The sequence below is a fragment of the Aspergillus vadensis genome (assembly GCF_003184925.1).
Source record: "Aspergillus vadensis CBS 113365 unplaced genomic scaffold BO88scaffold_18, whole genome shotgun sequence".
NCBI lineage: Eukaryota > Fungi > Ascomycota > Eurotiomycetes > Eurotiales > Aspergillaceae > Aspergillus > Aspergillus vadensis.
The window spans coordinates 1-22774 of NW_020292056.1; the positions used below are offsets into that span (position 1 = coordinate 1).

The 22774-nt window shown below is 41.8% G+C and overlaps 7 protein-coding genes across 7 annotated transcripts; 6 read left to right on the forward strand and 1 right to left on the reverse strand.

The window, feature by feature from the left end:
• Nucleotides 1-5974: 5974 nt before the first annotated feature.
• On the forward strand, nt 5975-6130 carry BO88DRAFT_344794 (uncharacterized protein; the record flags this gene model as incomplete). The annotated part of the gene is made up of 1 exon (XM_025703252.1): nt 5975-6130. A coding segment is annotated over one exon (156 nt), but the record flags the coding sequence as incomplete, so codon positions are not given.
• Nucleotides 6131-6867: 737 nt separating this feature from the next.
• BO88DRAFT_416975 (uncharacterized protein) lies at nt 6868-8876 on the forward strand (the record flags this gene model as incomplete). Its single annotated transcript, XM_025708282.1, has 3 exons — nt 6868-7072; nt 7124-7669; nt 7753-8876. 3 exons carry the CDS (start codon nt 6868-6870, stop codon nt 8874-8876), a joined length of 1875 nt encoding a protein of 624 aa, XP_025560799.1.
• A 751-nt stretch (nt 8877-9627) lies between these two features.
• Nucleotides 9628-10482, forward strand: BO88DRAFT_427217 (uncharacterized protein; the record flags this gene model as incomplete). Its single annotated transcript, XM_025708965.1, has 4 exons — nt 9628-9891; nt 9990-10050; nt 10109-10261; nt 10322-10482. 4 exons carry the CDS (start codon nt 9628-9630, stop codon nt 10480-10482), a joined length of 639 nt encoding a protein of 212 aa, XP_025560800.1.
• A 353-nt stretch (nt 10483-10835) lies between these two features.
• Nucleotides 10836-12192, forward strand: BO88DRAFT_466143 (ankyrin repeat domain-containing protein; the record flags this gene model as incomplete). The annotated part of the gene is made up of 2 exons (XM_025711459.1): nt 10836-11529; nt 11580-12192. The coding sequence occupies exons 1-2, from the start codon at nt 10862-10864 to the stop codon at nt 12190-12192; spliced, it is 1281 nt and encodes a 426-aa protein (XP_025560801.1). The 5' UTR covers nt 10836-10861.
• A 3647-nt stretch (nt 12193-15839) lies between these two features.
• On the reverse strand, nt 15840-17489 carry BO88DRAFT_466149 (uncharacterized protein; the record flags this gene model as incomplete). The annotated part of the gene is made up of 4 exons (XM_025711460.1): nt 15840-16200; nt 16254-17076; nt 17152-17224; nt 17463-17489. The coding sequence occupies 4 exons, from the start codon at nt 17487-17489 to the stop codon at nt 15840-15842; spliced, it is 1284 nt and encodes a 427-aa protein (XP_025560802.1).
• A 253-nt stretch (nt 17490-17742) lies between these two features.
• On the forward strand, nt 17743-19258 carry BO88DRAFT_427220 (uncharacterized protein; the record flags this gene model as incomplete). The annotated part of the gene is made up of 9 exons (XM_025708966.1): nt 17743-17773; nt 17823-17909; nt 17970-18010; nt 18152-18268; nt 18320-18405; nt 18538-18681; nt 18733-18804; nt 18953-19082; nt 19130-19258. The coding sequence occupies 9 exons, from the start codon at nt 17743-17745 to the stop codon at nt 19256-19258; spliced, it is 837 nt and encodes a 278-aa protein (XP_025560803.1).
• A 546-nt stretch (nt 19259-19804) lies between these two features.
• Nucleotides 19805-21372, forward strand: BO88DRAFT_427221 (uncharacterized protein; the record flags this gene model as incomplete). The annotated part of the gene is made up of 6 exons (XM_025708967.1): nt 19805-19901; nt 20213-20279; nt 20419-20541; nt 20810-20856; nt 20925-21107; nt 21317-21372. The coding sequence occupies 6 exons, from the start codon at nt 19805-19807 to the stop codon at nt 21370-21372; spliced, it is 573 nt and encodes a 190-aa protein (XP_025560804.1).
• Nucleotides 21373-22774: the final 1402 nt, after the last annotated feature.

Sequence of the window (22774 nt, forward strand, 5' to 3'; positions counted from 1 at the left end):
GTTATAGATTACTGTATATATATCAGATTTTATTTATTCCATTTCTATTTTTATATATTAACAATAGTTTTGTATTATAAGTTTATTTTAGAATTACTGATAATATTCTAGATATTATCAGTTACTCTGGGGTTAAGGATACGAAGAATACTGGTAGTAATAACCAGAATTCTTCTGGTAATAAAAAAACTATCTCCGGTATTAATATAGCTGTTTCCAGCAGTAACCAGGGCCCTTCTGGTAACAACTAGGTTAATAAAACCAAAGGGTAAGTCTTTATATACCAATTACTATATAATACTGAAGCTAACTAGTAATAATTGGTAGTTTATACACCCATTGTACTAAGAAGTACAAAGATCATTGTTATCCCAATATTATAAAGAATTATAAGTAATAAGTATTAATAACTACTATATTTCTAATTCTTACTAGATATTAATATTCTTATAGCAACTGTTATAAGAATTGAACTTTTAGAAGTCTTTTGGATTCTACTAGTTAGAATTGAGATCTTCTTTAGTTAGTTCTAGTAATAAAGGATTAGGCATAATCTTTCCATAATAATAATTTCTATATATATCTAGTTATTACTAAATACAAAGAAATTCACTTTACTCTTTCTATTTCTATTATTATATATAAGATGAATTTTTAGGGGACGGGATATTTAATATTTTAATAAATTTTATAATTAATTAGTAATTACTAATATAAATAATAAATTATTTATATTAAAATTAAAGATTATTATTTTTATATCTAATAAATAATAGAGTACTAAAGAAATATATTTAATTATAATTACTAAATATATCTAGTAGATTATAATAATATTTAAATAAGAAATAAAACTATAATTTAGAATTTTTTATTCTTTTTATTTTGATATCAGAATATTCTGGAGTATTACTAGTAGTTTTTAGTAAAGAAATTATTTTTTTTATTTTTTCAGAATTGCTTCCCGTCATTCCTTATACATTCTTGTGATAGGATCTACTTGTCAGGGTAGAAAGCCTGTCGACTAGGTAAGGAATCAACCACTAAATACCATATATTTGTCTGATAATGACAAAGGTAGCCTATATCCACAAAATAAACTGATCTTTGAAAAATCAGTAGCTTATTACAGAGGAATTAGTACTTTATAAATATTAGAGAGATATAAAACTACTATTAATAATTTTATAATTCTTATAACTATTATAATATATTATCCCGATGACTTTTATTCTGATAATTAGATTATTTTATTATAAATGGTATTCTTCTCTGCTGGGATGAGCCACCTGGTTTAAGTATTAGAAATAGTCTTATATATTCCTGATTTAGAATAATAAAGATCTGATAGCAAAAAATAGGGGATCTGCAGGATATCTAGTATAGATAGAATTATATACTAATTCTATATAACTTTATTAATATTTAATTATATTTGCATGGGTGGATTCACTGTAAAAAAATATAAATAATAAAATTTTTTATATTATTTCTCTCTCTCTTCTTTTTTTATTTTATAATTATCTTTTCTTTAATCTCCTGTAATCATTCTATTTGCTTTTCATCATTATTTCACGTGTTTTTTATTATTTTTATTATTATATACTAATTACTTGGTAATCAGGTATTTTTCTATGTTTATTTCTTGCTTTATTTGCTCTTGGATTATATACTTTATATTAGATCTTTTAATATGCCTTTTAAAGCAGCTTCTAAGAAGAAGATTTGTATATTATAAAAATAATTTATTAAAACTTGATATCTTTTTTATATATATTGTCTCTGTACTGTTAATATTAATTTTAATATTACTGAGGGAGTTTCTTATAATATTAGCTGTTATTAAAATACTTATGCTTTAATATTATATTACTAGTATTCTAAGGAAAGAAAAATATATCTTATAATAAGTATTACTTAATCTTCTTTATTATACTGGATATAATATTAATATTAATTAGACTAATACAGGAATACTTGATAATACTTATAATTTTACTACTATTCTCAAGTAGCAAGTGGAACTGATAGATATAGAATATTAAGATAAAAATATTAAGTATACTATTCTTAAGAAAATATTAAATTTAGTTATTATATATAATTATACAGAGTCAGCTTACGCTTGCTAGTTTAGTCTTAAGAAATTGAAGAAAACCACCCGGATATAAAAATCTTATAAATAATTAAAATAGATAACTAATCAGTAATATTTTAATAAATAAATATAATAGAATATAACTTATTTCTTACTATTTATTATTAGATTATTAGTTTATTAACTTTTCTACTTCCTGCCGGTGCTACTCCTGTATAATACTAGATATATAAGTATGATTTACTACTTTATTTAATATTAAAAGATAAAGATTATATAGTCTAGGCTTTAGCCCTGAGATTTTACTTAAATATTATTATTAAGGTGGCCTGTGTGCAATATTTTGATATTATTAATAAAATTATATTAGATAATAATAATAACTTTAATAAATATAATACAGCTCCTGAGATTTATAATCTAGTTAATTTATTTTCTATTTTTATTTCTAGTCTATAAGAAGGCCTGGGTATTATTATTATTTATTTTATAAATAAATAATAGATATAACTGGATATGTTTAGGTATTTTCTGCTGCCTTATAGCAGGATGATTTTATATTTATTAGTATATTTAATCTGTGATAATATAGTTGACAAGAAATATTAAGAGGTTAATATTTCTATAATTTATTTTTTAAAAACATAGAGTAATTTACTAATAATTATCTTTTATTTTTTTAATATATGGTGCTTTTTATAAAATTTTTAATATTATTTTATGGCTTCGGGTGTATTTTCTATATTTTTACTAGGAATTTATTAATTATACTTACTCGGCCAGTCTTTCTATTTAATCAGATAATAATCTTGATTATTATATTATTAGTAGTCTTTGATTTTTTCAACTTTCTATTTATCTTTATTATCTAGGTCTGGTATCAGAAGTAGTTCTTTCTGATTTCTTCCTATATTCCACAATTCTAACAGGGAAATATAAAATATATTATAAATTTATTTATATTTCTCAGGTAAGTATAAGCAATATACTTAGAATCTGATATATTTAAGAATTTAAAAAAATTCTATGAATTTTAAAACTAACTTCCTCAATTCTTTGAGCTGTAGATTCTAAGTTAATAATTTAATTAAATCTTTTTCTTTAAAATAAAATAGCTTTTTATACTTATTATAATATTTCTTTTACTTTTCTGTAATTATTTATTATATCTTTTATAGCTGTTCTCTTGTTTCTTAAAGTTTTCTAATCTTATTTTATACTGCTGGAACCTCTCGCTGTTGGGAATCAGCCTTGATTCAGATATAAAAATCCAGTAAAAAGCTATAGAGAATATTATAAGATAATTAATCCATAGTTATATTATCTATATTATTACAAGTGAATTAAGCACTTGGTAGAATTAATAACCAGTTAGTATTATAATAATTAAAATAATATTAAAAATAGTATTTAAGTATCTGGTTCATCTGTTCTGTTTGGCTATTAGTTTGAGGATGGAATATAATTGAAAGTTTCAAGATTATATAATTATTATAAATTAAATTTAACTAGAATTTACTGGTAAAGATTAATTCTCTATCAGATATAATCTCATTTGGGGATCCGAAAATCAATTTGATCTATTAATAGAATAGTTTAACAAGGTCTGGTGCGGTTATTATAAATAGAATAGCAAAGAAAAAACAGTATTTTAAGAACTAATTAATAATAATAAGAATAATATTAATAATTTTTTTATATTAAATGATGGGAGGTAGTCCTGTGATGAAATTTATTATTAATTTAATAAAGAGATAAGATAGAATCAGTAATAATTTAAGATTATTATATAATTAATACTTTGGAGCAGTAATTTCTTAATATATTAGATAAATTTAAATATACTCAGTTATATTATACTGTAATCTAGTCCAGTGGAACTTTTTATATAATAGTACTTTTATTTAGATCTTTTCAAAATATTCTGCTAACAGATTGTCATGGTATAGCTTAATAAGTATTTGATATAGTATTTTAGAGAATAGAATATAATATTAATCTTTAAAATAAATATAACCAGTTATTTTAATAATTTAATACTTTTAGTCTGGTTGCTTTTGTTAAATAATAACTTTTTATTATTATATTTCTGGATCTTTATTCTGCAAACGCAAGATCATCTCTTGAAGTTTAGAATTATATATATCTGAGTATAAAACTTCTGTAGTATATACTTGTAATATTATAGATTAGAAAATGAATTTTTCTTAAAATAAGTTTATCTAAATAGTCTAATCAGCTGTTTTTATACTGGCTTAATTATTAGAATTCTTTGAGCTTAATATAATATAAATATTAAACTCAAGATAACCCTGTATATTTTAAGATTTAAACTGGGAATTCTCTTTAGTAAGATTCTTTATTATTAGAAATAATATACTTATGAATTATTTTTAAATTAGGGTTAATAATTCTTCTTGAGAAGCAGATTTTATCTAGAATCTAGAAAATATTCTGGAAGATTTATCTACTAGATTTAACTTCTCTATTCTGTATTTAATAATAAAATTATAAAGAATTAAATTTATAAGCCATCAAGCTTACCTCCTGTTAATTTTAATTTAATATATAAAGAATTACAAGTTTGAGTAATCAGATAAAATTTTAATTATTTAAAAAGCTTCTTTGAAATATTATTACTATTATTTAAAAAAATAAATAATAGTAAATAATTCTTGATCTGGAGTACCATAGTTTAGCTCAGCACCGGAGAACTTATAAGATTAAAATATAACTAAATAAAATATATTCTTATTATTAGATTAAGATAGGATACTATTTATTTTTTTTTAAATATATTAGTTTCTAAACGGCGGGGTTTCGTAGGATTAAAATATATTAGTAAAAATACTTATTAGAAGGCAGTGATCAGATGATAAAAAATAATTTATTTAAATAAAATTAGATAGATCTTTTCTAGTTTTTGCCTGTTGACTGTTCCATGAAGTAGCGAGGTAAGGGGTAATATAATATAAAAATAATCTTGAATAAATTATTAATAAAAATTACAGAATCCGAGGAAAACCTGGAGATTATAATAACTTTTAGAGATCAGCTATAAAATAATATTATTTACTTATCAAGGATCCATGGATACTCTATTAGAATTAATAATATATTCTAGGAATTTAATTTTAGATTAGTAGAATAAATATTTTAATAATTTTATATAAAGTTAAGTTTCTTGAAATCTTTCTAAAATTTGATAAATATGCTTTGTATAAGATTCTTTATCGGGCGAAAAGATAAGGATATTATTTAAATATATTATATAAAAGTTATTAAGAAGTCCTTGAAGCGTAGTATATATATAATTTTAAAAAGTTACTAGAGTATTGGTTAATCTAAATAATATGATTATATATTCAAAGTAATTATATTAGATATAAAATACTATTTTCTATTTATTATTTTTTTTAATATAAATTCAGTAATTCACCTTTAGGGGCCGCCGCTTCCGGAAACGGCGTCGCCCGATGCGGTTATGCCGCCCCTCACCGCCAAACCTCTTGCCGCTATATCAGCCCTGGCCTGCCCGCTGGCGTAACCGTCACGTTATGTTTTTCTCCCTCAATCTTACCACCATCACAACCCTCGCTGAGGCGTCCTCAGCCATCCTCCTCAGCCATCCTCAGCCGGGTTGCTGCGTGATTTCCGCAGAGGAGGATTCGCCTCCTTGCTTGAGCCCATCGGCATTTGTCCGTACCTGCGCACCCTTGTTGGTATGATATGCCTACACTTATATGATGATGTCCTTGGGTTTGACTACTGGTTCAGAATACCTATTGTATACCACATGTCATATTATGTGCTCCATTACCACAAGCACTTCTGCCGTCTTTCAGCGTGCTTCGCTGAGTTTGGCCTCACAGTTAATCCGAGACTGCACCACTTTCGTTATTTCCGCCGTTCCAGTCTTATCCGCATTGCAGATCCAATTACCGACCACATCTCCCCCCTGGGCGAGATGCGTGTTCGATGCCGTCTGTGGCTTGGAATCTGATTGGCTTGCATTCGCTGGTGTCCGGCTGAGACAGGGGCCGGTTTGCCACCTCATCCCAGAAGACCGTCGAGTGCACGCGGATGTCGGACATTCCGCAGCATTACAACCCGCTCTGATTTTGTTTTCTCGTCGTGACAGAGTTAACGCTGGGTTGAACTTCACGTCCTGATGTGATTTTTGCCGTATGCAGGCATCGAACTGCCGAAATGTGGGACCTCTGTCTGGCCATATCCAACAGTAGAGGATCTGCTTTTACCACTTTTGGCACAAGCCCTATGCGGCGATGGTTCCATCGCCGGATTAGGCTCTTTTCCCCTAACAAGGCGATTTAAGCCACTGTGTGGTATTCTGGCCTCCCGACGGTCAATGGATCCGACTTCCATATACGGGCTTCCGGCAGCAGCCGATTATGGCGATTTTGCCTCCCATTCATAAGGGTCTCGGTTACTCCAGCTTCAGAGTGCATATTTCCGTCGGGCAATTCTAAATACTCCTGTAATGGAGCGTTAACCAATTGTGGATTCCAGCATCCGCAACAAAATTTAGTGAACTTCGTTAGGGAAATTTCAGAACGCCGAATCAGGCGTCGCTACTATGGCCAGGCTGAAGTTGGAAGTGGTGCGAACTGGCCTTTTCGGCGGATCCGAATCAGCAATGTCGGAATCGGTCCAGGAAGTATTTGAAACATATAAAGAGTGTGAATGTCCTTGGCTTTTCTATCGGTGTCTATGATTCGATTTATATTTGCCGTCTACTTCAAGAGATTATGAGCGCCTTTCTATTCTATAGACCCAACTCGAACCCTAACAGATACTCTAGAAGAGAGCGATTCAGCCCCCGATGTACCAAGTCTTCTTCCAACCTTCATACAATTCCATCTCAGCCGTCCATGGAAGGATCGGCCAGACCTGTTACGAGACCCCACAACCTTACCGACAGGGACAATTTCGATCCATGTTGTAGAGATAACAGTATGTTAGTTTGCCTAGAGATTCGGTGCGAAGCGCTGACCGGTCATCCAGCTCATTGCTCTCAGGCGCAGCCAACCAATGATAGATGCAGCGCGACATCTGATAAGGACTGCACTTCGTTGCATGACCCATTTCATGAGCCACAAACAGGCCGTGAGCTTGTTGGGACGTCAGTAGCTGACAAGGGTCATGACGATGCAGCTCCTCAGGTTCGGGGGAAGGACGATGCTGATTACATCTCGAATCAGTCAACTATCGAACGAAACACTTCAGCGCGAAACTCCGTGGATGAACCAGCATTGGCTCCAGCATCTGTGGAGAGAGACATTGATCATGTGCCATTTTGCCAGCAGTCTCGAGAAGCCCCCCCAACCCCCGAAAGGCAGTGCTTCTCCCTTTCTTCGACCCAGGTGCATGCACAACACACATCAGAATGTATAAACAAGAACAATGACTTTCAGCCTGGATTACCATTCACCCTAGCGGAGTTCGCGCCTCCAAACACCGTCAAACGATCGCCGCTGGAAGATTGGGGCTCCATTGATGCAACACTACATTGCAGAAATAGCCCACATCAAGATCAATCTATACTCGAGGGTAAGTTGTGTACCATTAAGCTAGTATTACTCTTGTGACTTTATCTGTTTCCTGCCAAATTTCAATTCTGACCATTGTATTAGCGGATAATCTCTATATCCACGACATCACTGCTCCTAACTCCAATTCTCCGATAAGTGACCTGCACGAGTCAGAACTATTCCCCTTACATGAAAGTGCTGGCTCAACCGATGCACCATTTGTAAATGATGAGGGACAAGGTATCGAGGACGCATATTCAGATCCCAGCCCGCATCGACCGGTAACGCCGGTCAGGTCTACGTCCGAAGTATCTGATAAAGATCATTGCACTGCCGCTGACGATAATGAGGACGTTCTTGATCCATCGGATGACACTCATGAGGACTATACTACATCGGCTGATGCACAATCACTCCCGAGGCCTGAAACATATGCGGAACGTGCTTTTGGCGGGAGGAGTGACGAAGGATCGTCCAAACTCAGTCCTAATGCAGAGCCGCATTTCTCACACAAGACGAAGAGTATAGACTCTGCGAATGATACCGCCAGGGAAGGTGATCGCCCAATATCCATGTCTAAATTCCCAACTTCGATCGAGTCGGAGAAGAAATATGTGGAATTTTCACACGTTGAGATATTAACCACTTCACCACGAACACCGCAACCTGAAATTTCAATTATCAAAGGGCATGTTGTTGACCAGACATGTTGCCATGCCCCACTGAGCCGAGGGCCGTGGCGCTTAGATGGGAATATACTGTCCATCGATATCAGAGAAGCACAACGCATTCCCATTTCTGCTGGGACTTCTACATTTCGAGTGCTAGATGGCCAGCTGTTTCAGACTATAACAATGAGCCTCGGGGCGGTTGGTACAACATCTAAGCCGGCAAATTCTGCCAGAACCACCAGGAAGACGGGTGTGTCTGCAGCTAGAGGCCCACTTACCTCTGAGAAAAAACGGTATCTCGTACGGTTGAGAGATGAGGGATACACGTGGAACCAAATAAGCGCCAAGTTTCCTGGCACAAAGAAGGAAAGCCTCCAGGCAGCTTATTATAGAGAATTGAAGCGCTTGCCAACTCGGGTCTCCCAACGTTTGGAGCGTACTTCCAGCTCACATACTAGATCGAAGGAATCAAGCAATCCCGAAAGTCCAAAACCATGTCAGGTGAAGAGGATAAGATGTTCACGCTACAATCTCCGATGTAGGAGCGATCGTTGAATTCAAACAGGCTACTATAACAACTGGAGAGCAACCTTCCCTTCATATTTTGGATTACACGGACTCTGCCACTACAGGGAAGAAGCGTTCTTTACGCTCTATAAACTTCAAACGAACGACGCGATACTGATATTCTTCGGGAGGTGGCTGTAGCCGATTTCTGGCGTAACCTCAGCTTCAATCACTCATTGCCATGTTAACTTCTTCCCTTGCTACCTCTTGATATCATCGTCTTTTCTCCCCTGCGTCCGTATAACTCCTGGGCTTCCCTCTCCAGGATGATAGCCGTGACTTGCGATGTGAGTCCCCCGGAGGAGCTGCCCCTATCTTTGAATCAGAGTGCAAGTGGGTCAGGACGGGAAGTCGAGGTAGGAGTCTGCGGCAGTAGCCTTGTCAGAGGGATCCATGTAGATTGACTTCGTGCTTGGCTTCTGGATACGAGGGGAGCGCCGTACTTGAGTCTGCACATTCCATTCGTGCAATGAAGACCGCAAGAGCCAAAACCCCCTCAACTAGGGCAATATTCCCGGAAACCGAACCCCACTGGTGGATATTCCCCCGAAAAATCAGACGATCAACGCTAAAGGTTACTGAGGAAAGATAGAGCTACAGGGCAGGAAGTTCGAAAGTTGCTACCTTATTGTGTAAAACATATATAAAGGTAGCTCGTCCTCTCGGTCCGTCTACCAGAAGAACAACACCACTCCGACTCCCGCATTCCCACGCATCTACCACACACAGCCCCGTCAAAATGTACACCCGCGCCCAGGTTCTCGCAGCTCTTGCTGCTATCTCCGCCACCGACGTGAACGCTGCCATGGGTCCTGCCTTCAGCACTGGTCCTGTCTCCGACGACTTCTTCATCCGTGAAGCTATCTCGACTCTCATCCTCCGCAACGGCCCCAGCGGTGGTTTTTCCGATGCCATCACCTCCCTGTGGGTTGGCATGGGCACCTCCAACGGTGACCTGATCCAGTCCATTGCCGACAACTGGCAGCAGAAGCAACTGGACCATGTACGCTTACACTCTCATGGAGACTAGCGGTTAGTGACCACAGAATCTCAACAAACGAATTAAATTCTTACCCGGTCCTTTGCACAGCCACTACCCAGGAGCCCATCTACGGTTATGGCCAGGCAGACGGCACTAAGGGCGACAAGGTCACCATGCACTGTAAGTGACATCTACAAGCCATCTTCCCTGCCTCTCAGCTAAATATCGCGATCTACAGACAAGTTCGATGGCTCGACCGGCAGCTACACCCAGACCGTTCTGATCAACGACAAGACCGCCTCCACCCTCTCCACCAGCGATGGCAAGGCCTTGGGCTGGGGAAGCGCTATCGAGTGTGCCGAGGACAACTGCGACACTGTCGGTGATCACTGTAAGTTGCACAATGACATTACCGAAGCATCTTCGCCGTGCTGATAAAATCACTCTTGAGCTTGGACCAACGCCACGATCATCCTCGATGTTGCTGACCCCAACTACATCAACGCCCTCGCCAAGGGTTGCGGCGTCTCTGGCGACATGTCTACCAGCGATAGCGGCAAGACATGGACTGTTACCACCATTAACATTCCCGTATACTCTTTCTCTAGCTAAATACGCTACAACTAGCCTACTGTGGGACCTATCTGGATATGGGACATTGCTAGGATAGTGCGGTGATTTTTGTCTTCGTCTATGTATTATTATATTCCGATAGCATTGAATTTTTAATCTTATTACTTATACGATAGTGGTTTATTCCTTTACTAGAGCAGAGCAAAGATTCACATACTACAATTATCCACTCCACAGCAATGCATCAATCAAATCAAACCACAACTTTAGCGGGAGGCAATGCACGGATGCTCCTATTTTAGCTACACAGCCTTGCGGTTTCGGCTACGATGTATTATTTCACCGCCACTTAGAAATATCCCCAAGGCCGGTGTTAGCACCCATTGGTTGCTATTACTGGTACCGGATAGCTTTCAAAATGGTTAATCATCTAAAGAAACAACAAAAGTCGAAAGAAGCCTCTAAGAAAATTGCGGATGTGCCAGTAGTCCTCTTTATATCCTCTAATGTTGAAGACAGGGGAAGATCCCCAATGAAGAAGTTGGAGACATTTCATTGCACTCTGGGCGATCGCTTTGGGCGAGATCGTGAGTTCTATTCAACTACCAAAGATGAGGATGGTATGACGCCGCTTCATTACGCAGCACGGTTATTGCCAACGGGTTCCATTTCATGGGTGGAACATGAGGAGGAGCGGCAGAAATGGAACTTGCTTCTAAAAGGCTTTAATCAGGATGACCTGAACGTGCAGGATGAAGATGGTCGTACCCCACTCTCTCATGCGGCAGAGGTTGGAAGCGCATGGGTTGTGGATAAGCTGATCAAGACTGGAGCTGATCTCTACCAATGCGACCAAAACGGACGATCGCCCTTATCTTGGGCAGCGCAATCCGGAGAAAGAGAATCGATGGAGATACTGAGTTGGAATGCCGGTGTCTTTGATGACAAGGACAACCGAGGCTGGACGCCCTGTCATTATTTTCTACAACGGGAGCCTGAGTCAGCTGAGGATACGATTTCAGGATTCTTCCACTTATCTGGGACAGAAGCCATTCCCAAGAGGTCGGACACCTTGTCTGGCGCAAGGTGTTCTCGAGTATTAGCGTGTCGACGCGAGTGGCAGCCTACTATATCAGCACGTCCTTGTTATCTACGCCTACTGCTTGTGGCCTCACTTTGCTGTCGCGTGCTGTCCAGCTTGATAGAATTCTGATCGTCGCAATACTCCTCACCATCGAGGATATCGACATAGGCGTGCCAGACGGGGATGGTAAAACGCCACTCTGGAGAGCGATAGAAGCCGGAAATCGCGAAATCACCGAGTTACTATGGAATTATGATGATGTGACTTTGAGGCTACTAGCAACGAGTGCTCAAGCCCGATCTGACCTGCTAGAATGGGTTGTAAACAACAGGTATCCATTCACCAGACGGCATGGTCCAGATAACCAGACAGCGTTTCATATAATGCTTGACATCCCTAATATTGGCGTTATGGAGCATCACCTCATACAATTCATAATTGCCCAAGTACCCAATTTGCCCACGGACACCGTTGAAGGCCCAACATACGTGAGTTCAGAATTTCGAGAGGGAACCGACAGGCGTGGCTTAACCCCCCTCGCCTTGGCAAAAGAGAAACGACTGCTACCTATCGTGAAGCTTTTTCTTCGATGGCGTGCCGGAATTGATTGGTTGTGGGAATTGCTTGATTGTATTCTGCGCTGGTGGTCAAATGCTCTGACTTAAGTGGCTGCGGACATCGCCGTAATGGTCATGGCCATTGACGGTGAGAATATCACATCTGGTCAGCTCATTCATGATGTGTCTTTGTTGCTCAGACCAAGCTAAGCGGTAATAATAGGCTTACGCGAGCGATTTGGTATTGTTGTTGTTCGGAGGAAGATTGATTGTTCCTATTTCCGTCGACAACCTAATGGCTTTATATACAAAACGGATATCAGGTTGATTGGAAACCAACCTGATTGTATCTGGAATGCATTCCTCATACAAAGACCTATTATTTACTTGATCTAGCTTTGAATTACTGTACAACAGATCTTGCTCGGTTCAAGTTTGGGCTTTCGGTGCTCTCTGCAAGAAATCGCGGGGAAATTTCCAGCTGTCAGCTATCTAGGATAAGCTGAATTCAGCAGAGTGAGGCTTACCATGCAGATGTAATTTTGCAGGTGAATATGAAGGGTATTCTCCACGTCTTGGTCACAACGTAGGAAGGTGGTCACCAGATTATCGAAAACCAGAGTTGTTTCCCCCACCATGGTCGCCGTTGGATGCACATCAGATCAGATGGGTTTTGGAATAAAACAAAGATATGAGAACGTCTAGAGCACCTATAACTAGTTGGATGCTGATGGTTGTCGTTATTTCATTTTGTTTGACCTGATCTACGTCGGCAGCATTTGACCATGTTTGACCACCAGGTATTACCCGTGAGTAAAATATGTGCAGTTATGGCCTATGATATAGGCGGTGTCTACTAACTTGCCCCCTCTCAGAATAGTTCAGGCTACTCACCTTTGGCTCAGCTTTGCTCAGTGATCAGGTAGGTCAGCCACTGAGCGCTCTGTTGCACAGACTGGGCGCTTAGTAATGCATAGCAAAGACTGAGCTCCATCCCGCAAATTCCCGTGTAGGTGCGTGTCTTTTACGTTGGTATGTACAATTTACTGAATGGACTTGAGCAGCTATACTTCCCGGTTCTTCGCATAGCATATGTGCCTATATATGACATATCTATGTCAATAGCACGCATGGTATCAACCTTCAGAACGATTTTGGAGCTCAACTCAAGTAATTTCGATGAATTATGGAAGGAGCGAAGACGCCTTTATATTTTAAACACTATACGCATATGCAAGACTTAGTTGCACCGGTACGAACCTAGACACTTCACATGGCGAGGGCCCAAAGTTTGCGAATGCGCAAAACTTGAATGCGATGGACCATGACGACACGACTTGCAAAGGTTCTTCCAGGGTCCGGACAGCAATTCGGACAGATGATATCAGAGCATGGGCCTAGGGTGGGCTTTGAGACACATCATAGTTTCACCTTCAGATTGACTACTTTGACCGAGTTTTCTAGTATCCCTGCCTCTTCACAAGCGACAGTCACTGCATTGAGGTCTAATTTCTATCTTCAGAGGCCCAGACACTCGGTGCTACGATAGGGTCAGACTACCTGCGACCGATGCGATATTTAGAAAATGCCACTCTGCGCCACAGTACAGTATTTCTACATATATAGACTGCATAGCTGGCATGGAAATGTGATGGCTGAGGGTGCAGATACAAGCGTCTTGACGACTATACCGACTCTTGATCCTTGACTCTCCCTATTCCAGTCCTCCCTTCGTATCTAAAGCCGTGCCATCTTCCTTTAGCGACCAAAGCAAGGTTGCAGCGACCTTTGCTGATTCGTTGAACGTTGCGATCAATGTAACAGACATGCTATGTGCATGCTCCACTAGATTATACGTACTTTATTTTCTAGTTCTTCTCTTTCCTTTTCAGTGTCCGCCCCTCGCTGCTTTTTGCTCGCTGAGTAGCTTCAACACGTCTTAGAACGCTCTGAGCAGCCCAAACAAGTCGGCTTCGAACAACGTCAACTTGCCGGGCCATCGCTCTTGCATGTCTAGGAGATTTTGGATCTTCTTGTTGTTCTTGGTGCTGCGAACAGTGCCGTATACCTGGTGGCCGGTCTTAAAAGGAGCTGCTGGACCACATGCCTGGTGATAGACCCGTCCGCACCCGTCACAAGAGAAATAGAGCCTACCATACAGGTCTGTGATAAGAATAGAATGCAACGCTTAGGCGGTGGGAGGGAGATAGAAGGGTTATCGCAGCTCTTTTCTACCCTTTGACTTTTGCCTCTCCAATCTAGGTCGCACCGATATGGTTGGATTAGTACATGGTATTTATTAGCCATGCGTACGAATGGCAGAAGATCTACTTCGATTGTGGCTAGATTGAAGTGGGTCCTTGTTCGGAGGGTGGGGGTTATCAGTTCTCCCGACTTGGCTCCATGGTACGCACGACCACTCAGGCGAAAGTGGTGGCAATTGGGCATCTCCCGAGCAGCAAGTGCTATTATAGCGAATGTGGAGAATGGAGTCGTCAAAAAGGTAGTGATGATGTGAAACGGACCTAGGCATTGTAGATGATGATGATGATGTCATACTCTGACCCCTCGCGAATTGAAGCGATATGCAGGATCCCCCTATCTAACTTCTCTCTATATACATTCCTTATGTGCGCTATTACTTTCCGCACGAATTTGGAGTCTCGTCGAGGCCTATTTTGGCCTAGTTGCCTGGTGTTCTGTTCTGCGGCCCCCGTGGCGCGTGACTTCGGAACCTCTGTGACGCTTCTACAAAGTCCAGTACAGCCCCGAGGGTGCTGTGGTCTTGTTCGGCGTCTTGTGTCTTACCTTCCTTACCTTCTTGTCCTCCCAACATGCTTGAAACATTGCTGAATGCACCCCCGATCTTCCTGTAGTTGTCGTCGCAGATCTCTGAGACTTGGGCAGTCCACCAGTACGTGGACTACTGTCTCGCGAGCCCCACACACACATCTATTATCGTCTCGGAAACCATGTTGTATCTCGTACGTCGCCAACCACGAGTGACCCGTCCGTAGTTGTGAGAGTAGGTAAGCTCAGTTCCGTGGAGCGATCCGTACAGTCTTCGGGTACGGATCGCGGGCAGGGTTTGTCGATCTGGCGGAGGTGCCCTCCCTTTGTAGACTTGGCCCACTCTTCCTTCCACTCGTTGAGAACTCTCTTCCGGATGAAGCCGTTTTCCCGCGAGAGAAGGGGCTTGAAGGGGTGCATCTTCCTCGGGCCTACCGCTTCCTTTGCCAGCCGGTCGGGCTCGTCGTTTCCGGGATCGTTGCAATGCCCTGGCACCCAGTGGAGGCGAATTGGGATCCCTCGCGCTATCATTTCGGAGGCTGCCTGCAGTATGGCTCGGATGATTCGTTGGCCGGACTTGTTGGCCGGGTTACGAATCGCTTGTAGTGCGGACATGCTGTCGCCGAGAATAGTCGCGGGTTGTTTCCCCCTGTCTAAACGGCCTTGCCTCTTCGTTGTTACTTGAAGGACCAGGCTAATGGCGTAGAAGATTGCCATGAGTTCGCCTGCGGCCCCTAGGTGGTTTTGCTGGCCGGATGCGTCGAAGACCGTCGTTCCAGGCATATTCCGTCTGGCTGCGGTGTTCTCTTTCGCCGTCGCCGTCGTGCTGGGACTGGTTTATGGCCATAATTTTATCGTCGAAGTGACAATCAAATTCATGGTCAAATATTGTCCGATAACCCATAGCCGACAGCCACTGAACACTGGCAGCTTCACCTCTAGATGTAGTTTGCTTCAGGGACGTCTCAAATTATCGTTTGGAGCGGAGAATCATGTTTTAACGCAAGTTGCCTCCCTAGGAAGTTTGCCAATATTCTGTTCTTCAAATCCTGGATGACGGCTTCTAAATCAATCGGGTCCTGATACCCTGCGTGTTGCACATTCAGATGAACCCGGTCTACTTCGTTCATTTGAAGCAAAGCAGATTGTCCTAATATGCCGGACTCATCCTGGATGGCCTCGTATAGGTTTCTGGATATCTTCCCGGACATCAGATGTGCCACTGCTGATTCCAGAGAATGAAGCAACGCCACCATTGCTGGTCGTGCGTAGAAAGTGTGTGTGGCAAGGGCATTGACCCCGTTGTTGGTTAGACTAACATTCTTGCTGCAATCATGTCAGCTTAGCGTAATAATAAGTCGACTAGTGACAAAACCTACATGGTGGACATCAATTCCTCGCTACATATCAGTGCGAAGCCCAGACCTACTATGCTAGCAATGACCCACAACCATCTACCTTGTCTGAGGTAATTGTATATCAAGTCACGTTCGCTCTTGGAGGGATCCCCCAGACCACAGGCGTGAGCAATACAGTTCATCACATATACCTTCTTTTGCTCTGCTGCTCGTCGGGGTCGTGGACAGTAACACTCTGGGATCTGGCATATTTCTTCATAATTCAGGACCAGCAGTATCCGCGCAGCTCGCTGGCCCACTGCATCTGGAACCATATTATTTTTAAGCATAACAGTGTAAGTAGCTGCCGCTTCAACACCCATCCACTCTAATGGCAGTCCCAATGCATGGAGGCCTTGGGAAACATTTACATTCCAGGAATCCAACAGTGGCTCCAAAACAGTGCGTGGTGCAGGGTCAATCAGACGTGCACTGAGCCTCAGAACTTGCTCAAAATCGGCTCTTCTGAGCCATTGACCGTCTTCCGGAGCCCTGCAAGCCTTTCGCAAAAGGCAGATAGTACGATCTGGGATTAGATGTAACGGTGTACCATGGTTGATCGGCCTCTCGGAGCCCTCGCCTGGCATTTGGGCTATTGAAGGGGTGGCTGGAGACTTGAGTTTGCTTATTCTTTCCCCTCCTCTTCTTCTTTTGTCTGGTACAGTCGTCCGAGTCTTCCGTATGTCAATGCGAGGCTCGATTCTATCTGGTTGGGTTCTGCTTTGTGGAAGGGCATCTCCGTGGGATGTCAGCTGGTTTCCTGTGTTCGTGATGTTCTCGTATGTAGTGGCAGGAATGTTGTCGTCTATAAAAAGAACCGTTAGCAGGTTATTATGAGAACCACAGTAATGAAAGGATGCTCAGGGAGTTAGGTCCCTACCTTCGCCTGTGGGGTGGCTGCACGCAATCACTTCGCTGCCTCTGCTTACAACCCATGATTGAATAGCGTTGACCTTGCGAGCCCTTTGGAGTACATCAGCAAGTTAGACAGGAGTCAGGATTTATGCTTTTATCAGGATCTCAATCAGACTCCCTGCAAGCTAAAACCACTTAGCATTAATTCTCAAAATCAAGATCAAGCTCACCTTTGCCAGGCTGTCTTCTAATAAGCTCTCACATCCCACTTCGCCATACCTAGGGGAATTCTTGTTGTATAAGTACAGGGCCACTCAACAAGACCTCAAGACATACCTGAAAGCTGACAATGACATCCGGCATATTTTGTAGACCCAGCATATATCAATATACTAGAAAAGTGATCGGCCTATGAGATAACTTCTGTTTAGGATGCTACAAACCGGCACTGCAAAAGAAGCTGTAATACTGGCGACCCATGTGAACCACGCCGTGAAGAGTTCACTGATGTCTTAAAAAAGCGCTAGCAAAGCTCAGGTCCGTCTCTGAAGTAGGGCTGGTTGGTCACGAAAATCGTGTGCATACTAAATGAAGAGTATTAATCTGAAGGTGGAAGATGAGAAAATATGAGCTTTACAATCATGACAGTGGGCAAAGTGTAGCAGTAATGTCAAGACCCGCGATCAGGTCCTCCAGCTTCACTTATAATCAAATCCTACTGGAGCAGTGCCCTATCTGTCGATAATAAACCAAGGTTCGCATGTAGAAAACCAGCGGCAGGAGGTATGTGGCAAGATGAATAAAGTCTACCGGAAATTATAAGTTGGTAAAAGATTAGCCTAGTGCGGTATATTGGCCACGATTGTGGCTGCTACGTGGAGCCCGTATGGGTGAATGAGAGCTGACGCATGGGGAAAGTAAAACACCATATATTGACCGTCAGAGACGGGAGGTGAAACCAAACCTCTGCTTGAATTTCAGGGTTCAAGTAACCGGCGTTAGTAGCCAGTAGTGAAAGTTGACAGTTTTTGACCAATGTGGATAAACCGTTCGTATTGCAGTGCACGACAAATTCCGGCCGCAGGGTTACATCGATACCGCCGATCATAACCCCGGAGTATTTGGACGAGAAGCAAGAGTATGTACGTGCGAATCGAAAACATTACAAAACAATAACTTGAAAGAGCGAACAGCTTGTTGCTCATGGGGATCTTGACACTACTGTGGTGAAGTGTCGGGTTACTCTGAAGCGTTCTCGTACCTTACGTATGCTGATCTCGTACGTCAAGATCTACAGGATATGAAACCTCTTTTGCCCGTGGTCAAATAATTTACAGACTCCATTGCCGCCTAAAGCTAGTTAACTCCATTTCTTTGCTTCTGTGCTTCCGTGCGAAATTGCGGTTTTCAGTGTTTCACCCGGATCATATACCACAGCAGGATTTAGATGGGTTGGAAATACAACGGTCGAAATCCCCGCTGACCCTCTACATGCACCCATATCTCATGCGGGATATCCAGGGCATGCACAGTCATCACATAAGAGAGGTGAAGGGTATCTACCGTGCCAGGGAAATCAAGGCCCTCTGTTGAAATGAGCCAACAGTCAGAGTTCCTTGAGCTCCGGACCCATCAGACGTAACAAGAGACCAGATATAATCCGGTCACTAATCCCACTGTATGTTCAACAATCTTTACTCCCACTTCTATCATTTTCTAAATGAAGACTTCATGTCTCGGATCGCTCCCTTCAAGAAACGGCGTCGATCGGAAAGCTCTAAAGCCAAAACCCAGCAGAGAAGTAAACTGAAGAAGATATTGATCAGAAAAGCCGCCCAGTACAGTATTGAGTGTGACTCCGATGTATTCGTTATGATACGGGTCAAGAGAAGCGGCCGAAGGTATATCTTCAATTCTTCTCTATCGGAGAATTGGCTTCCGTCCATGCCAGAGCTGGTAAGTCGCGGGCTTTGCGACACAATTACCGAATTTAACGAGTATAGAGTGGATACTATCCAACGCCGATGATTAAGACTCTGGAAGATGTTGTTCCCCAATACAAGCATTGCCCTGAACCAGATCAGGAAGAAGTCGGGACACGTGTAATTCCATCAGTGAAGGAGGCTGTGTAGGGTTTACCGTCTTGTCAGAACTGCGGCCTGGAAAATCTCTCGAAACTTACATGCGTGTACGTTGGCTGCTCAAATAAATACGCGGATATCCAATTTAGATACACTGAGTATGATTGGGGGGCCCCGAAAGCGGGCCGATTCTGCTTATTCAGTTCCCATGAATGTAGTGAAAGCCAGTGTGATAATTGATGATCTGATGTTGAGGCTATACGTAGGGAGGGGAGTGGGGAATTTTTGGCTTACAGTGCTTATAATGCTATACAACTCGTCGTTTGACGTTCCCTCCGCTGGCACATTCGGTAACCTGGTCATACCATATTTCTGTCGGCCTTGGGAAAACACATCGGGATCAACGCATGCCTACCGGACGGCTTCTTATGTAGTCACAACGCAGCGTTTTGACTGTTATTGCCTTCCATGTTGGAAATAGAAATATTATTCTTCTAGACCTTAATCACGTGGTATTGTAAACTTCATAAGAAGTTAAGAAAACTTGGTTAATTACCTGTTCTGTATATATAAGTTAATAGTACCGTACCTTAAAAAATGGCAGCTAAGGCAGGTCTGCGCAGGAAGCAGTTCAACCTTATCCACGAGTTTTTCGAAGAGAGAAATGTTCGTCTTCCACGCGATCAGTGTAGAGGTGAACCTGTTGCTTGGATGCCTACATAAAAAAAAAAATCGGAGTATATACTGTTGAAGCAGTAATACTAGTACGCATGGTCACGTGACTGGCTAGCACTATACCAGGAACCCCTTCTTCGCGCCTCTCGCTACGCGACCCCTAGATAGGAATAAGAACACTCATGTCTCTCTATATTCTTGCTTCCTGCTAGTAGAGCCATTTCAAAATATACTATAGTGCCGCTACGCACGACGGCGGTGAAGTCAAGATATTATACGATTGGAGCTCGCGCCGGATAGGCCGTTAGTGTAGGACGACTTCTCCAATAGTGGAGAATCAGCGCAAGGCGGCAGAGGCCAGTCACAAAAAGTCCGAGTGGTCTGACTATGACGACTGGTAAAAGTATTTGAGGTATACAGATCCGTTATATTTTTCTCGATTATTTTGTCAGATCTACAATGGAACAGGTAATGAAATATTGAGATAACCCTATCAGGATTAGCGTGTTATGTGGTAGGCGACGCATCTTATAAAGGGGGTATAATTTAAAGCCTGATCGAATGGACATTTTCGGAACCGTTCTAGATTTACTCCATGCTCAGATACCTTCGGAGCTTTTAAGCTCTTGCTGGGGAGCAACAGGATATCGTTGGCGCGTGTATAGACATCATGGCAATATTGAGTCTTTCAAAGATTCCGCTGCCTCCACGTGATCCAAGATCAATCTTGTCGATCGTATAGACGGCTAACTCCGTTTCACTAACATAATGCTGCCCTAAGGGCCGCCGTTAGTTCCAAATCATATCAAAAGTATAGCAACGGCTCTACTGTCAAGGAGAGTGGAGTGATTATTCGGACCCTAGAGGTGTATGAGTTCTAATCACGTACTGCACCGCAACAAAGCAAGAATATCAAAGTTTTGCCAGGGCATCTCTACATAGATTCGAGGAACTCCGGCTCACAGAAAGCCCAGGTAATGCTATCGTTCGTCAGTAGCATCACCCTGACACGCCTCCGTCGGGTGGAGCTTTCGATGTACAGCAATGCAGCCCTCATTCAGGTGGAAATATGCCCAAAATAAGTGGCCGTACTTCCATCTTCGCTTTACGCCCTATGTGCTTTCGTATAGTCTGCTTCTGAATCATCGGAAAAGTGGGACATCTCCGGATATTGCATGGGGGGTGAACGCAGCTCTGTATGATGGCTTCTGCTTGCGGCTGATGCGTGGCTGATCCAAATCACGCCCGTACGTCGTCTGCAGATCCATCGGTAAATAGGCCGGTGCAAGGCAAAGATCAACAGGAATATTGTAGTGCCTCCAACGGCCGCGCTGACCGACATGCCCAAGCTCCGGCGCGGTATAGTCTGTGCGCGGCGAAGACCATTAATCACCGAACTGCTGTGAATGGATGTTGCTGTTGTGGTATCCGAAGATTTTGGCGTCCTACTTGGGCCGTTCGACACATCCAAGGTCGTCGATGCTGTCTGATGGTGCACAAACCCTGCCTCACTCCACGTGGTTACCGACGCCATCGAACTGGAATTGAACGTCGTACTAGGCTGCGGATTATCAGAGCCCGTGAGTCTGTTAATATCCCTATCGCAAGATGGAATACTAATCGTATATCGAGGCAGGGAACCTTCAGATAGACCATCCAAATGGTCAGAATTGATAAGGCTAATGTAATTACCTTTCGCCTCGTTCGTTCCCATTGGTTGTTCGCCGCTGTGATATAGCAGCACTCTGGCCGATGATAAGGGTGTGTCCAACGGCTTCGTGTAGGTCGGCATAATGAGGAGAGGTTTTGGATAACTGATTGGCGTTGCTTTCCACGTCTCAGACACTGTTGCATCTGCAGGTGTCTGATATTGAAATAATGGCGTATACGTACACCATGTGCTGGTAGACTGTGGAGGGCTATTCCCTTTAGGAGGGCTAAGCTGTACGGTTGCTGTTCCTGCGGTATCTTGATCGGTGCCAACACCTATTCTTGGATCACTATCTGACATGCTATGATGGGAGGCCGCCCATGTTGATTCCTTGGATGTGAAAGTGACGTTTTCAAAGGAGTCTAGAATGGATGTTTCTAAATTGAATATAAGCTCCCCGCTTGTTGATGGTGATGAGGGATCCATGTTCAAGTTTGCTATTAAGGTCATTGAATCCGTGATGCTTGTTTTGGTATTTGGAATCAGGTTACTTTTACTCGTCAGATGGGCTGAAACGAATCGTGAAGCAGTGGGATCTTGTTTTGCCTTGAAATTCGTAGTAGTTGGGGCCGGTTCCGGCACTTTCGACAGGACACCGAATATAGCATTATTATGATCGTGTCTACTGGTGGAGGGACGACTAGGCCGCGAGCCATAGGAGACTGCCCGACTGAAGGAAGTGGGATGGAGAGATAACGATGAAATAATTGTCCTCGTCTGTAGGTCTAGAGTCTCTTGTTTGTTGTCTGGTACTTTTGATGCAGGGTCCTTTGTGCTTGATATCACCGGCTGCATGCTCGACATTTGCCGTGTACTGTTTTGGATGTGACCAGGTTGTTGAACTGTGATTGTCTGGGTGGACGTGCTAGTCCTAAGCACTACGGGCGAGCCAAAGGACGGTGAGATCCGGATTTCCGAACTTTCCTGCCATAGTTCCCTGTGTGTAATATTAGGGTTACTGTTCAAATTATCTTCTTGTTCATTTGGCAAACTGACTCTGTCTGTAGAGGCAAATACGTTGAAGAGACCTCTAGCCCACTGCCCAATAACAAGACAACAAGGGTGAACCATCCTGCTGCCATGGTAGTATACAATTGGATGGTTGGATGAGGGCCACTTGGATAATCATTAGTAAAAAGACATAAGTTACATTTCAGATATTCTCCACGATACATATTTCG